We start from the raw sequence: 16,671 nt of genomic DNA, 5'->3' as shown, positions 1-16,671 counted from the left end.
AATAATAGCCTCCTCCTATTTGTGCAAATTGATATCAGCTAGGTTGGTAAATATTGATGGGCTATAAATTGGTATTTGCTACCAAGGTGTCACAAAAGAAACAAAGAGCTTTTCCAAGACCTTTGCAACATGATTGTTGCAAACCACATCAATGGGACTGGTTATAGACATATTTCAAAACTTCTGAATTCTCCAGCAAGCATCATTATCCACAAGTGGAAGGAAGCCACCATCAACCAGCCACACGCAGGAGCAAGATTTCTGATCAGAGAGACAGAAGGATAGTCAGAAGAGCAACCCAAGAGCCAAGTACCACTTGGAAAGAGCTCCAGGAAGGCTTGGATGCAGCAGGTACAGTTGTTACAAAGAAATGTAACAATAGGCAATGCACTTCAGCGAGATGGCCTATGATGCGCACTCATCCCGCAAGACTCCATTACTGAAAAAAAGATATGTTGAAGCTTGTATAAAGTTTGCTACACAACATTTGGCCTAGCCTATGAAAAATTTGGAGAATGTAGTCTGATCAGACAAGACCAAAGTTGAACTTTTTGGCTGTCACACTACGCACCATGTTTGGAGGAGAACTGGCACTACACATCACCCCATAAACACTATACCCACAGTTAAGTTTGGAAGTGGCAGCATCATGGTGTGGGGCTGTTTCTCATCTCATAGTACTGCAGACTTCATGTAAGTGAAGGAATGATGAATGGGGCCATGTACGGAAAGATTCTTGAAATTAACCGGCTGCCATCCACTAGGATGATGAGGATGAGACGAGGATAGATCTCCAGCAGGACAACGATTAAAAACATACACCAAAGGAAATTCTCAATTGGTTTCAAAGAAAGAAAATCTTGTAGAAGGAACTAAAGATCAGGTTTCACAAGAGAGCCATCTGGAATCTTCAAAATTTAAAGACAATCACTTTTAATAGAATGGGTCAATATCGTACCTAAGCACTGCAGGTGATTGGTTTCTTCATACAGGAAGCATCTTGAAGCTGTCATTATAAACAAAGGCTTCTCCACTAAGTATTAAATTAGCATGTTCAATACTTTTTTTCTGTGTCATTCCATTTTAATACACATACCTTTATTTATGGCCTTTAATGTTGTGAGTTTTATATTTTTGTGAATTTCTTGAGTTAATACTAATGTCTGGTGAACATTTCATGTGAATAGACTCATTGGAAATATATTTAATGAAAAAAACGTTGACACGTTCAATACTTATTTCCCCCACTGTATCTGTTTTGTCCATATCATGATCAAAGTGTTTCATGCTAACCTGTAGATCTCCAACTGACTCCCAGAAAGTGAAACAGGCACAGTAATGGCGCTCTGAGTTTATATCAGTCAGGACGGCTACAAAGAAAGTTGGTGGCTTTCTTTCTGATAACAGCTGCCATCCACTGGGTTGACAAAACTATAAATAGAAGGAAAAGATATAAAATTAGAGAATCAGACAAGACAATTTTAACTGGTATCCTTTCATGTTTAACAAAAACTATAGTAAACTAAACATCAGCATTCTAGGGATTTTTATATAAACATATATACAGCAAAACGTTTTAAGAAGTCCATTTTACATAATTACGCAGCAGGTAATTATTACTACCTGCTATTATTACCTGCAATTACTATTGGAACACTTTACTTTGTCCATAGTATATTCTTTCCATTTATTTGTAACTGCCGACCATGTTATGAAGAACACACTAAGATGTAGGATCTAACAGCTCACAAAGTCAGTAAGACAAAGTAAAGAAAACTGTCTTATTGAAAAACTACATAAATACACTTGACAGCCTAGAAGCTTTCACAAGTTGACAATTAAAACAATATAAAAACTTTGCATAGTTACTGTATTCACTATTTGGTTTTAATATTCAGTTTAAAAACTTACTCACCAGCTCAATACCTTGAGGGAAGGGATTATCCTCCCAATCTTTCTCTGGAAAGCGCTGAAGAATCTGACCTTGACTTTCACTGCTTGCTGCAAAGACAAAAAACAAGCGGAGATGTAGATGAGAATGGAGAATCTAATAATTAGCAAACACCCAAAATTATTAAAATGTTAATTTAAACATCAATATTATGCAAGTCTAAGATTTTTCTTATAGCTATGTAAAATTAAACTAACCTAATAAAACCAAAAGGAGACTTGTTTGGTTCTGAACTGACAAATGCATTTATTTACAGTTTCACATTTAGCAGACACAATTTGAAAACTTACTCATCTGACTTACAATTGAGCACAAACACATAAACATGAGTCTGGGGGACAGTTATGTAAGACGTGTTATGGGGAAAGATTACAAACTTCACCATCATAAGTGAAGAGCTCTGAACCAAACAGAACACCACAAGACTACTTACTTCTTTTAGTTACAATAACCTATTAAAATCATTATCAATAAGAAAGCATTTCACAGAACAAAAGAGTATTTAAACACTTCTTAAACATAGTGAGGGTGACAGTGGTTTGAATAGAGGTGGGCAGCTCATTCCACCAGCTAGGAGACACATGAAGAGAGTATGGATTGAGATTTGACACCACACAGAACTGGTATCACCAGCCACTGTTCATTTGAAAACCTAAGAGAGCAAGAAGAAGCACAGGGTCACATAACTGCCTTCATATACAGGGTGGTCCAGATGTAATTATGCAACTGTTCAACTGACAACCGTCTCCCCGCTATTTAGGAATGCAAGGGCAGGAGCTGCCATCTATCGGCAACAAAAAGTATTTTAAGTGAAATCTCTATCTGCAGGGCAGGTGCTGTGAATTCTCTATGTAATAAACTTAGTAAGTTATAGCGTAATGAAAATTGAATAATTAGATCTGGACCACACTATACACCGGTGCTGATCCATGTGTATGTGTTGTGGCACCCGGACGGGGTTCACGCCCGGCCGGGACGCCCAGGAGGACAGGAGGAGAGCTCATTCCTCCTCCAGAACGCGAGGGGGCGTCCACCCTGGTTGTATTGGGGGCCACGGGTACAGAGCTTGGAAGCTCTACCCTGTAGGGGCCCGTGGCCACCGCCAGGGGGTGCCCTGATGCCTTGGGGACCCTGGACCCCAGCGCTTCCGCCACACCCGGAGGTGCTGGGGGGAAGAGAAGAAGGGACACCCGGGTGCTTCCGGGTACACAGCCGACACTTCCGCCACACTGGGGAGTGCCGGTGGAAGATTGCCGGGGAGCACCTGGAGCACATCCGGGTGTGTATAAAAGGGACCGCCTCCCTCCAGTCATTGACAAGAGTCGGGAGGAAGAAAGATGATGTCGGGAGGACGGCTAGGAGGCGGCCTGAAGAGAGAGAAGGCATTGTGGTGTGGCCAGGACTTTGGGGTTTGTGAGCACAATATGGACTTTGTAAATACAGTAAATAAACGTGTGTTGGGTGACATGAGTGTGTCTGCCTGTCTGTGTCCGAGCCAGTCTCCACAGTGTGCGAGCGAGTATGGGAGAAATAAATATGTTTACGAATAAAAATATTAAATGAAACAATTAAACGTACTGTATGTGCTTTGTTTAATGTTTTAAAGTTGTACGTGTGAGTGTGTGTGTCATATGTCACTGATACAATGATGCAGAGGAGAGAACATACACAAATAAACTCTAACTCTAAAATGCTATATTAGTGAGGGTAACTTACTTTAACCAGTTTTATTGCATTTGATCTGTACTAAATATATATATTATATATAATTTTTTTTTTTTTTTTTACTTTTCATTAAGATTTGTGAAGACAGGGTTTCCAAATGCACTGCAGTCAACATTCCCTTCTCTCAAAGTGACCACCCTGCAACATGAAGATTCCACAGGGAAAATGTAATCCACGGAGGAGACATTCCTGGATTTCATTAGCTTCAAGAGAAATACTTAGGCACAGTTTACCAGAAAGAAATGGAAGCACTTAAAACACATCTTGCTCAAAAGCCTTGCAACAATTCTACTGTCTCTGTGGTCAAGTGTCGGCAAGAATACTGCATAGTCAATGAGAATGTAATTGTGTTTGACACAGACAATGCAGCATATAAGAAAAAAGCGTATAAAGCTGCACTGCAATTTTTATTCCCAAACTCACTGAATGTTACACGCATGGCACACATAATGAACCTCACTGACAATGCCTACCGCAAACCTCTTGACAAGCTGAATACATTCATGCTGAGCTTCTCACAGGTGTTCTACCAAGCTGGCTCCCACAAAAGAAGATACTTGGAGTTCATGACAAAAAAAACTCCCAACAGGAAGGACGGCAACCATGACTCCAAATCCATGTTCTACACGGTGGAACTCCGGGTTCAGTGCAGTGCAGTACCATACAGAGGACTTCATGCACTACAAGGAGTTCATAGAAATGGAAATGCAGGTAAAGACCATTTCCCCCTGTCTTAACAAAGGATCTTAATTACTCACTATGTGTAAGCATACTTTACCCCTACTCACGCTAACTTGCACTTAAATACAAACATTAAAAATGTATTTCTTACAGCTGCCAAGTACATTGGTGCTTTTTTGATTTACTTTAGTTAACTGCATTGAAACGCTTGACTAATTTAAATTGTTATTCTATCCATAGATGTGTGGCAAAAGCACACCACAGTCCATGGGGAGACTCCATGAAATGCTACAAAATCCATACATTGGTGCATATCCGCAGGTCCAGATCAGACTCAGGGTAGATAAGTGTAAAGTTATTGTGTAGTTTCTCAACATCTTCCAGACCTGACACCCTATAACCACCAAGATTTTTTGACTGTCTTGAGGATCTATAGATGAACTCTGCTGCAAATAAACAGATGTAGTATGAAGCCTATGACAAGTACAAGGGCTTGATGACTCCTTTGCCATTAAAACACACATCCTCAATAAAATGGAACAAGCATACAACAATGCAGAGGAAAGCTCACCAAATACATGTCAGATGGACAACTGGTCTTCAACTTCATTCAAGTCAGGGTGTTTGATCCTTGTCACACTTTATTTATGAATAACAATGCTTCTAGCTACAAACACATCCCAGGCTTCAGTGCTGACCCTCAACGTGAGTTTGAGGCCTACTTCAACTGCCTGGGTTCAGCAGCACTCAGAGCTCAGAGCTTCAGTGTGTGGAGTGATTGATCTAGATGTGTTTTGGTATGTGCTGCAGGAAACACTTCCAGTGCTCATTGTCTTGACCAGAAGATACAAAGATAAATTCAGCAGGTGCTGAACAAAAGAACAGCATTTACAAGCTGGTGTTGTTTAGCTGAAGATCAATCACTAACAACAACCTTGAAAGGGATGAGATGGAGAAAGATGGAAAACATTTAGGCAGCTTTCAGAACTGACTCTCATCATTTCTTACTTCATGAATAATGGTTTCTTGAGTAAAATAAAGTGTTCAGCTTTGTTATGGATGTCTGTTAGTATAAATAAATATTTTTAGTCTTATGAGCAGATGTAGACCAAATTTCTGAGCTAATTTTTGCTGATTTACACTTTACATGGTGTGTGTTGTAAAAACAATGTTAAGAGAAGTTCAGTGGTATTCTGTTCATAACGTGTACTTTAAACCTTAATATTGATAAAATCCTGTGCCGTTTTTTGGAAAAGTTACATAGAACACTAAAATAGTTGCAACAACTTTTGTTAATTCATTTGTTCTTGCAATCTTATAAAAAAAAATAAAGCCTCAAAATATTGCAACTTTCACCAAAACTTTTTGAAAAAGCTGCTGCAAAATGAGGCATTTTAGGCTACAACAATCACAAAAACAGCCCACGAAATCATAGAGGGACTGATTATAGAAGAAAAGCTGACAAAAAGCTGACTGTCAAAAACATGCTGTTTTCGAGGAAGCTACATGTAAATAAGGGCTAGTGGGAAATGTAAAAGTTTTAGAAGACATTGTGAACTAAATCTGAGCCCACTCTAGAAGAGGGATTTGTTAGACCTGCTCTTCTTTTGAATCATCACCTAAACAAACTGATGGGGATAAATGATGTATTTTAACACAGTGTTGAATTATGGGATATGCAATTGAGGCGAGCATTAAGGGGTAAGATATACAAATGTAAAGCAAACCATTAGGAAGAAGTGTTATAACCTATGTTTAGGCTCATATAATCTAACTAGTATGTATATGCTTGTAAGAAAACATGAAATAGGGGCCCTTGGTGACTTTATTGTTTAACACGTACAGTGGTACTTTGGTATACGTCTGCTTTGGAATAAGTCTAAATTGGTATACGTCCCGTTTGGACGTGAAAAATTTTACTTGGTATACGACCTTTGTTTGGAATACGACTCACGTGCTAGAACAGCGCGTGTGGTATAGTGGGTCCGTGGCTTCAAAAAAACGGCCAGGTTTTAACCCGTATTGCTGTGTGGTTCTCAGAGGGCGTGATTGCACGACACCTGGGAAGTTAAAGAGGTAGTTGAAGTGAGTCACACCTGCACAGGTGGGCTGTGATCGGGAAGAGTGAGACTGCATTTTTAACCTTGGATTTTATCGGATTTATTTAATGTTGTTTTTATCCCCACAGAACACTTGCTTTTTGGATATTTATTAAATACTTATTTATTGAAACCAGATGCACTGTACTTTTTGTTTGGACACTGATTTTTGTTTTAAATAAAAGCATTCTTGCACTATCACCTGGCTTCATTTGAGAATTGTCCTCATTTGTCAGCTCATCTCGGTGTCGGGTTCAGGGCTCCCCATAAGCACGTATGGGAGCGTGGAGCGGACCTGCATCGCCACACCACGCGCTACCCTACACTGTCCACGAGCGTCAGTACACCAGTTGCTAGCATTCAGTGAACAACCTGCGCTATAACTCTATGTGAATTTTCACGTGATTTTGTGTTTTTTCGCGTAAATTTGAATTGATTGTTGAAAAGTATGAAGGTGGCATGCGTATTCGGGACATGGCTGCTGCATACCGTATGCCGAGAACTACGGTATCTACGATTGTGAAAAACAAAGACGATATTAAAAAGTAAAGTCAGGTTAAATTTTAATTTAATTCATCTAATTGCTTTTGTATTTATGTATTTTAGTATTAAGCAGTGTTTAAATTATTTTATACAACACCATCAATGTATATAATATGCCAATAACAATAGGATTTTTTTTCCATGGGAACGGATTAATCATTTTCCCTTTATTTGTTATGGGAAAAATTCGTTTGGTAGAAGTCAAAGGATCTGGAACGGATTAAGGGGGTGTGTGTGTGTGTGTGGATGGATGGATGGATGGATGGATGGATGGATAGACCACTGTATGTTATAATTAGCTTAGAATAACTTCAGGTTGATATGAGAAGAAATGGGAATGCAGCATTAGAATGTTAAGGTGGTTCACCATGTCCAAACATGAAAGTGTAGCGCCACCTAAACGGAGTCCCAACCAAGAAGCTGACCATGGCTCTGCCTTGAAGGTCAATACTTTTAAAGACACCTTAGTTGGATTAAGAAGAATAGACTCTTTAAATTACACAGCCATCTCTCTCCTTGTTATACAGAAAAAAGCATGCTTTTACAAAAACTGGTTTGAATTGTTCAGAATATACTGTATGTGATTCTACCTTTAACTTCTAGTGTCTAATGCCTTGTTTCCCTGCAAGCAAACAAAAGTAACAATTAAATTAAAATTCAAGTTTTTCCTCACTAAAACTTGCCTTGTTTACTGATATCATCTGACCCAAAATGGGTTTGTTATTTGTTTAGTTCTTTATAATGTAGCGATCTGGCCTTAATGGCATAGGTCTTAAATGTTTGTTCAGGAATGAGCTGTGCTTGTTGTATTAGAATGCAGCTCTTTCAGAGGTAATGATGAGGTAGACAGACTGTGGTCCTTGCTGAGGTTGTGAGGCTGAGGTTTCCATGCTCGATTATTTTGCTCGGAGTTGTGTAGCCCTTCCAGTTTAACACTAGAATTACCAGAGCCTACGAAAAATCTCGTAGATCCGTCCCACCTTAAAATGCTTCGCACTTCTCCATCAGCGTCTTTTGTCCTTCAAATGTGTTGATAAGCAGCAAACAGAAAGCAGTCTGCTATCACATCCCCCCACCGGTACACAGTTTTCTCAGCTCAAGTCTGCTTACCTACTTGTCAGTTGCTTAGAGCTGTATAGAGTGAGAAGTAATACAAAATGACACCTTTTATAAATACTATACCGTTATTTGGAACACTTGCATTTCATGTGTGTTCCGTGTCTACAACAATCTATGCACAGTAAACACATCGTTAAAACAGAAACGTTTTCATGTTTTAGTAATAATTGACAAAATGTAGGCATGAAGTGTATAATGTGTGAAGCCTGAATTCCAAATATCTTTAAACACTTTCACAAAAGATAAAAGTATAACAGAATAAATGCACTTTTTTCTAAGGCTATAACCGAAGAAAAAGAAAGCAGGTTAGTGCTGCGTGTTGTCCTGCCTTCTTGGGTAGTATACTGGTTAGAGCTGCCGACTCCAACTCATAAGGTTCTGTGTTCGAGTCTTAACGTCTTCCAAAATAAACATTTTGAGTAATGCGCTGTTCTTATTGTTAATACTATACAATAAAAACATACATTTGATTTACGTCTGTAACAACCGCTGTAAATTTATAGTGCTTGTCAAAGTTAGCGTTCACGCTCGCCCCGATCTGACACTGCTGTTTTCAAATAAAGACGCGCTGTAACAGAGGTGAACTCAGATCGGAGAAAACAGAAGCCCTCCCCGCAAGAAATGTCGAGTCACATAAAAGAACAACGCAGCTGCACCAGGCATAAAGGCAAAAGTCCGGCGTCATCCTGCCAATCACCTGTCCTTCAAAGAAACAGCACGGCTTACAGAGCTCGCCAACACTACACCGTCCAGATCTAAACACTAGCGTGGTGTATGTGCCCATAAAAAGTCTAACTGCATTCTCGTACCATGGCTCGCGTACTAAAGTGTCAGCAGGTATTTTTCGTGGCGTTACACGTGTAATTTGTGAGCATGCCCATCATGATCAAACAGAGGAAGCTCAACAGTTCACTTGTGACTTTATGCTGTAGGAAGATAAGTAAATAAATGAGCTTGCATGTTATTTATTTGGATCAAATAAAGATGCGCTATAGCTATTTATCTATCCCCTTAGCTGTTTTTATATATATTATATAATAACAGCTATAAAGACATGTTCATGTTAATTGCAGTCTCAATTGTTAAAAATAATATTTTAAAAGGAGCATCCCACATGAAAATACAAAGATCTAATTGACTGACAGTGCATACCACTTTATATGGTTAAAAAGAAAAAAAAATAACACTTTCTTTCCAGCGGGGAATCGAACTCGGGTCTCTAAGGCGCAACAGGCCTGCTGCGCACTGATTGGCTGAGCAGTCTATGTCAACTATCCGCGACTTAGTATGTATCGTGATCGTGATTTAGAGAGAATAAAAGTGAAAAAAAACGAAAACTTTTACAAGTCCTATAAATGTACACCGTGTGTTACAGACGCAAACCAAGTATATGTGTGTACTGTATAATATTAACAATAAGAGCAGCTCATTACTGAAAACAGCGAATATAGGAGTGAGTTGGAATCAAACCAGGGACTCTTGATTACACCGGGGACGCTTGATTACAAGTCAGCAAATCTTACCACTACTCTACAGAAACTATTGTGTTTTCTTCAACCTTTTGTGAAAGTGTTTACTTGATCTTTTGACATCATGCTTCGTATATTATATAGTTTATGCCTATATTTTGTCATTTACTACTAAAATATGAAAAATGTTTCTGTTTTAAAAATGTGTTTACACAGATTACTGTAGAAACGGAACACACATGAAATGCGTGTGTTCCAAATAACGATCTATTATTTCCACTCTGAAACTAGCAGTTCAGTCACTCCCAGATAATCAAACAAGGCATGAGATGGGAAAACACAGTGAACGTTCTGCGACGGTGGGGGATGGAATAGCCGGCTGCTTGCTGGCTCGTCTTAATTGGCACATTTAGAAGATAAAAGAGTGGTGAGAACGGTTTTAAGGTGGGCCGGATCTACGAATTTTTTCGTAGACTCTGGTAATTCTAGTGTTAAGTGACCCAGGGCAGCGAAAGACCCTTGGTCTCTTTGTTAAGGTATTCTTGTTTTGTACTGGACCTGTAAACTGGCAGGGGCAGTGACAGGCCCCTTGGCCATTGTTGTGTTTGTGACATAAGCGATAAGTAAATGTGAAAAAGTTAAACTAGGTGTAAATCAATGCTATTAATTTAGGCATTCCCAGCATTAACTTGTCTACCAATGTAAAGATAATCTAAGAGGTTAAAGTCCCTTTCCTGAACACTTTCACACGACAAAATAATTTTCTAAAGTCTTGAATTTACTTTTTACAATTATTACTGGAATACTGCAGCTAGCTCTCTTAGTTCTCTCCCATGTATGTAAACTTTCTCATTAAGTGCTTTGTTGTTGGAAACCTGTATTTCCAGGGTGTGCCCTGCTTAATATTTGTAGTGTAGGACATAATTTTAGTGCTGCATACAGGAACAGAGTAAAAGAATTAAGATGTGACACTATAACATATAAGGGAAGTTAATGCACAGATAAACAGAATGAAACAAATTATTAATGTTCCCAATGCTTCCCTCTGTTTACTATAAAAAAGAAATATACATGCTACTATGCTATATCACAAAAAGTAATGAGGTTTGTAATAAAAAGGTTTTCTCTGTAACAGGAGAAGGGATAAAATAAAGGAGTAAGAGGGGGTTGGTCGCTTCAGTGCAAAACCAGCTACAAAGATTGGAATGTTTGGGATGATAGCGAAAGAATGTGCAAAAACTTCTTTCTCATAAAGGGTTGTTTTAGGCTTAGTAGAGATAACACATAAGTTGCCCCGTGGGAAGATGTGTGCAGAAACTGATCACTTCTGTATACACTGCTTACACGTAAGCCATTTTGGGCAAGGACACTCAATTAGTATATAAGGGAAGGTTCCGCCCTCAGTTTCTTTGGAAGCTCAACCGTGGGGAACGTGCACACCGCCCGGTATTGGACCAGGCTCACGAGTTGATCCTCTGACGAGACTGACACGCGGGCTCCCTCAGTCTACTGGTCTAGGATGATGGCTCTGGGTCTTTTGATATTACTGTAAGTATAGTATAATTCACATATCTGTATTACTGTAAGTTAATAGTATAAATCATATATCTTTATATATATTACTGTAAGTCAATAGTACAATTCCTATATCTGCATGTATATTGCTATTATATTGTATGTAACTGATATTATATTTGAACAAGTAAACAATTGAAGTATTGGACCTTTCCTCTCTGATTCTTGCCTGCTTATTTTCTGTTAAAACCTTTGAACCATTTTCCCAAACTAAAACATTTTGGCGTAGTCGGTTGCAGGATTTTGGGGAATTTGGTAAAATATTCAATTACTAAGTGAGGCAAAGGAAATCAGAGATGTTTAAGAAATGTCAGGTGTCTGTAAAGGAACCCATAACGGGCTTGCAGACGCGGGGGTGGGTTTTGCTAACTGCGGTTAGAAGTCTGGATAGTCTGGTAGACGAAAAAGAAAGGGAGATTAAGAAAATGCAAATGGACTTGGCGGATGCGTTAGGGCGGGCCTCAATGGCCGAATCCCAGGTAGCTGTATTATTGCCGCGGGTACAGAGAGCCGAGGGGATGGCGGAAAAGGCAGCCTTTTGCATAGCCAAGGTGAATGCGAAAAAGAAGCGTAGACCGGATGTTGCGAAGATCAAAGCGTTTGTAGCAGCAGTTAATGTCCATGAGTGGGATCCTGAAAAATGGGACGGTAACATTTGGGATGATGATTATGAGGATGATGACGGACCCGATGCAGGATCGGTAATTGATCCTCTGCCTTTACAGGCTAACCCCGTGATGCGTCGCAGACTTTTTACTGACGCACATGGTAATGTTAGGAGGGGAGATGTTTTCGAAGATTATACTGCACAAGAAAGGGAAGGATTTAGATCACGTTATGCACAAGGGCGAAATGAGCCAGTAGACACATGGCTCGTACGCTTGCATGATGCAGGAGCCGGGCATGTGTCACTGGATAAGGGGGATGGTACTGAATTTACAGATTATGCTGTCGATTCCCGTTTTAAACAAGCAATGAGACAAGAATTGACTAAGTTAGAAGGGGACAGCACGTTGATGGCGCTGGCGGCGAACGCAGCGTATGAAATATATCCACACCCACAGAATTGGCCTGAAGTAAAACCATGGACGACTTTGCAGCAGGCAATTCGAGTGGTTAGAGAATTGGCAATGAGGGACGCCGTGGTAGCGGGCCAAGCGGATCAGTTAGATGTGTTCCCATTTACATCTATAGCCAGGACCATCCTAATAAAAACAGCCCCTGCTAACTTGAAAGGAATAATAATGACTCTTTTACTGAATGAGGTAGGTGCAGGAGTGGGGGAAGTTGTAGCTAAATTACGGGATTTAGGTGACCTGGGAGAGTGGGGAGGAGCCCCGCCAGGGACAGCTGCAACACAACCCACTGGGGCTACATCAAGGAATAGCGCCTATAGAACAGGGGGAGTGAATAGGAAGGAGTTATGGGGAGCGTTAATTAATGCTAAGGTCCCTAAGGAGGAGATAGATGGACAGCCTACAGGACTGCTCCTGGACAGGGCAAAGAAAAAAGGACTTATAGATAAGTCTGGCGGAATAAAGAAACGAGTAGCAAAGGCAGAAGTACATTCACTTCTTACCTTCGCTGAATGGGAAAAATTAAGTAAAAAGCATGACGAAGTTCTTACTTTTGCTGAGTGGGAAAAGTTGAGTAAGAAGCGTGATGAAACTGGCCCCTCTTCATCTTCCGAGAGCTCCTCGGAGGAGGAGGAGGAGGAAGACAGGGGGAAAAACCGGCGCAAGAGTAAACATAAGAAAGGAGGGAAAAAAGCTAAAGGGAAAGGGAAAAATAAAGGAAGGACTTTATATCCCGTTGAAGAATTAGAACGCGCAGCACGAGATTGTTAGGGATGGGGCCAAGCACAGGTGAGAGCCCTAAATTGGCATGATGCGGACATTCGACCTTTTGTACCGGTAACGATACATTGGGAAACTAAAAACAAACAAATAGTAAAGGCTCTCATCGATACGGGTGCGGAGGCCACTTTAATATATGGGAATCCATCTAAATTCAAGGGGAAACGATTGACAGTGCAGGGGATTGGGGGAACGGACATCCCTGCCACTCAGGTGACGGTGATGTTACAAATTGGTCAGTTGCCCGTGAGACCCTACCCCGTACTAATCACCCCAGTGAAAGAGTATATAATAGGGATGGATCGTCCACAGGTGGCAAATATGCTGTAATCGCATGCTGGCATACAGCCGGCAAATGTCAGCGTGCATCAACAGCATTTCTGAAGTTTTTTAGGTGTACGGTAGAATCAGCTTTTACAGCTGTGTTTTCTTCGCTAAAAATGGAGACAGCAGTAGTTGCAACAGAAACTTTAACGGCAACGTTAACTGTAGCAGTAGCAATAAAGAGAGTCGAATCGGAGGCCGTTGTGCTTTCCTCGAGGAGGGCGGAGTCAGCTGCAGCAGCCGAGCTAGTCAAAGACGCAGATAAGGTGTCTCTGCATAGAGTGGAGGCAAAGACGGTTAAAACAGAAAACCTACACTTGTCTGCTGGTCAGACAGATTGTGTATGGTTAATAATTATTATAAAGCAGTTAGATGGGAAAGCAAGAGAGAGGAGTAATACCTGGCTAAAAAGTCGCGAGCAGCTAGCAGTACACGTAGCGATTTATATCGAGAATGCCATACGGATTAAACAACGACCGCTCAGTGTTAAAGTGTGTGCTTTGATTTCGGGATCTTTTGACCCTGAGGAACAGCAGTAGAACTTAAGCTGGTTATTGGGAGCACTCCTTTCAAAGCCCCTGTGTTGATTGTTGCTGCAGAGAAAACAATATGTATATTGGAGACGTCAGTTTACAAGTAAAGCTGCTATAATGTGAGGGTTACTTGTATGTAGTAATGAAGGAAAGTGTAAGTGACAATAGGGTGTGCATTTGTTTAAATGCAATAATTGGTATGAAAAATGGCATGTGGCAGTATAAAAACAGCCAATGCCAAATTGCAAGTGAAAACAGAGGACTGAAAGAAAAGGAAAAGAGTAAGAATGTTTTCTTCCATTTATTCTCTACTGCACTGCATTCTCTGTATAATTCTGAGATTTAAAAATGTTATACCAATAGTTAATTCATAACTTTTTGTAAAAGTAACCAGTGCTAAGATAAGATTTGATTTAGACATTGAATGTGGAGAAACTGGTGGATTTGTATAGCCATTGTAGACTGCAGGGCATGAGTTGAATAATGTGACTGAAAACTAAGTGAATTAAAGAAAGAAATAGAGGAGATGAAAGCAAAGCACGTGTTTGTATATGAAAGCTTTTGAAAGTACTGCATTTGAATTAATGGAATGGCCATTTTAGCAGTTAGTTGGAATGAAAAAACTTATTGGTGTTTCAAGCAGCACATTCATATTGGGGAATAAGTAAATGAAAGGCAGTGGCTTACCATCCAGTTTTTGGAGCTCAGCATGTAAAACAAAGGGGTGAAAATCCCGAAGGGACACTACGGGCATGTATGCCCAAGATCAAGTCTGGCGCTAAAGGGAGTCACTGTGCTAGCAGGCGTAATCGACGCAGATTACCAAGGGACCGTCAAAGTTCTGTTACAATCCTCAATGGGGGATCCGATCAAATTGACTAAGGGAGATCGAATAGCGCACTTGTTAATAATACCAGTTCACATGGGAAAAGTGCAGGAAAGTACTGCACCAGTAGTTAAGACTGGCCGGAATGTGGGGGGATTTGGATCAACAGATGCTCCTAAATTGGTTAACGGGGTGAAGGTGTGGGTTAAACAACCCCATGAACTACCCCGCCCGGCAGAAATCATCGCAATGGGACAGGATTTGATTGTAACTGTTCTATACAATGGAGAAGAAGCATGGGTAAATGTTCCTGTAAAACACTGCTATAGACGGGAGTGAGGAGTGGGTGCAACATGCTGTGTTCTTGTTTTACAGAATTGGGGGTGTTCTGAATGAAGTAGGAGCCACCACATTAGGAGGCGAGGCAACGGAGACGACTCCGGTCCGATGGTGGTGGAACGATTCCACTAAGCCCAGACGTCAGGAGAACACCACGTGTCTGGAGAATCAGTCTTGCAATGTCCTCAACATTACGACTGGTGACGGGTGCACCATCTACTCCTCGAACTTGAAGGTGCCGGGGGTAAAACCACAGAAGTATCTGATTGAGTGCTCTGAAAACTTAAATATTACCTGGACGTCGAAAGTAACTTGGTGTATGGGGCCCTGGAACGGCTCCAAGGTACAGTGCGAGGACAATGCAACATCAAGCGAATACACCTCTAATAAGACTGGGCCCATTGGCTGGATCAATGCAACTGAAATTATTAACAGGACTATACCAATGCTTGCTATAGCCGTGTGGGCTAGAACCCCCATAACGAGACAGTCACATGTAGAACCAATAATTGACACATGTAAACTTGTTTCTACGACAGCAAAAAGGACTAAGGTTACATGGCAAGTGACGTTTCCACTGTTGCCACAGTGTAAGCGTGCTAAACGGGCATGGTATGACACTTTCTTAGGAGGGGTTGGCACCACCCTAGGAACTTTAAACACCGTAGATAATGAAATAACTGCAAACAAGCTTGAGAATGTGGGATGACATACTCACAAAGTGGCAGACCAAATGGCTAGGTGGTTACCTCAGTCCATGGTCTCTCATCAGCAAACAGTAAACTGGGAGCAACGCGCTTCAGATTGGATAATCACGGCTAGCAATGACATTCGATGGCTAAATGTCTAAACTTTCATGAACTGGACTGTATGCACTTTTAACATATTACAAGCACAGATACAGAAAAATAATATGCAAATATGGCATGATATATGGAACTTTAGCAGTAGCTTATGGTTAACGGTTAAACCTGAAAATACTGAGTGTAATGATACAATATGTAATGGGTATTGGTTTCAATATAATGTTACCACTATGATAACCTTGTGTAGATATCATGTTTTACCTGTTGTTGCACATGGACACCCTTTGGTGCTGCTTATTATTATTATTGCTTTAATGACTATATTTAATTGCTATGTGTTTTGTGTTTTAAAACGAATTAATAATAGAGCACGACAGACAAGGTTGCTGATTTTGCGCTGAGCGAGGGACCGATTGTAATAAAAAGGTTTTCTCTGTAACAGGAGAAGGGATAAAATAAAGGAGTAAGAGGGGGTTGGTCGCTTCAGTGCAAAACCAGCTACAAAGATTGGAATGTTTGGGATGATAGCGAAAGAATGTGCAAAAACTTCTTTCTCATAAAGGGTTGTTTTAGGCTTAGTAGAGATAACACATAAGTTGTCCCGTGGGAAGATGTGTGCAGAAACTGATCACTTCTGTATACACTGCTTACACGTAAGCCATTTTGGGCAAGGACACTCAATTAGTATATAAGGGAAGGTTCCGCCCTCAGTTTCTTTGGAAGCTCAACCGTGGGGAACGTGCACACCGCCCGGTATTGGACCAGGCTCACGAGTTGATCCTCTGACGAGACTGACACGCGGGCTCCCTCAGTCTACTGGTCTAG

General features: G+C 40.6%; 1 protein-coding gene across 10 annotated transcripts in view; it reads right to left on the bottom strand.

Annotated features, from left to right (window-relative positions):
• Positions 1-16,671, bottom strand: part of sbf1 (SET binding factor 1) — a 263,161-nt gene that overhangs the window by 156,135 nt on the left and 90,355 nt on the right. For all 10 annotated transcript variants that reach the window (XM_028815823.2, XM_028815850.2, XM_028815832.2 and 7 more), the window contains exons 2-3: positions 1,916-2,001; positions 1,294-1,431 (exon numbers count right to left, since the gene is read on the bottom strand). In XM_028815823.2, coding sequence (XP_028671656.1) covers positions 1,294-1,431; positions 1,916-2,001 — 224 coding nt within the window. The remainder of the gene's footprint in view (positions 1-1,293; positions 1,432-1,915; positions 2,002-16,671) is intronic.

This window comes from Erpetoichthys calabaricus, chromosome 1 (genome assembly GCF_900747795.2).
Source record: "Erpetoichthys calabaricus chromosome 1, fErpCal1.3, whole genome shotgun sequence".
NCBI lineage: Eukaryota > Metazoa > Chordata > Cladistia > Polypteriformes > Polypteridae > Erpetoichthys > Erpetoichthys calabaricus.
The sequence above is the reverse complement of the archived record's forward strand: the minus strand, read 5'-3'. Positions and strand labels throughout refer to the sequence as shown.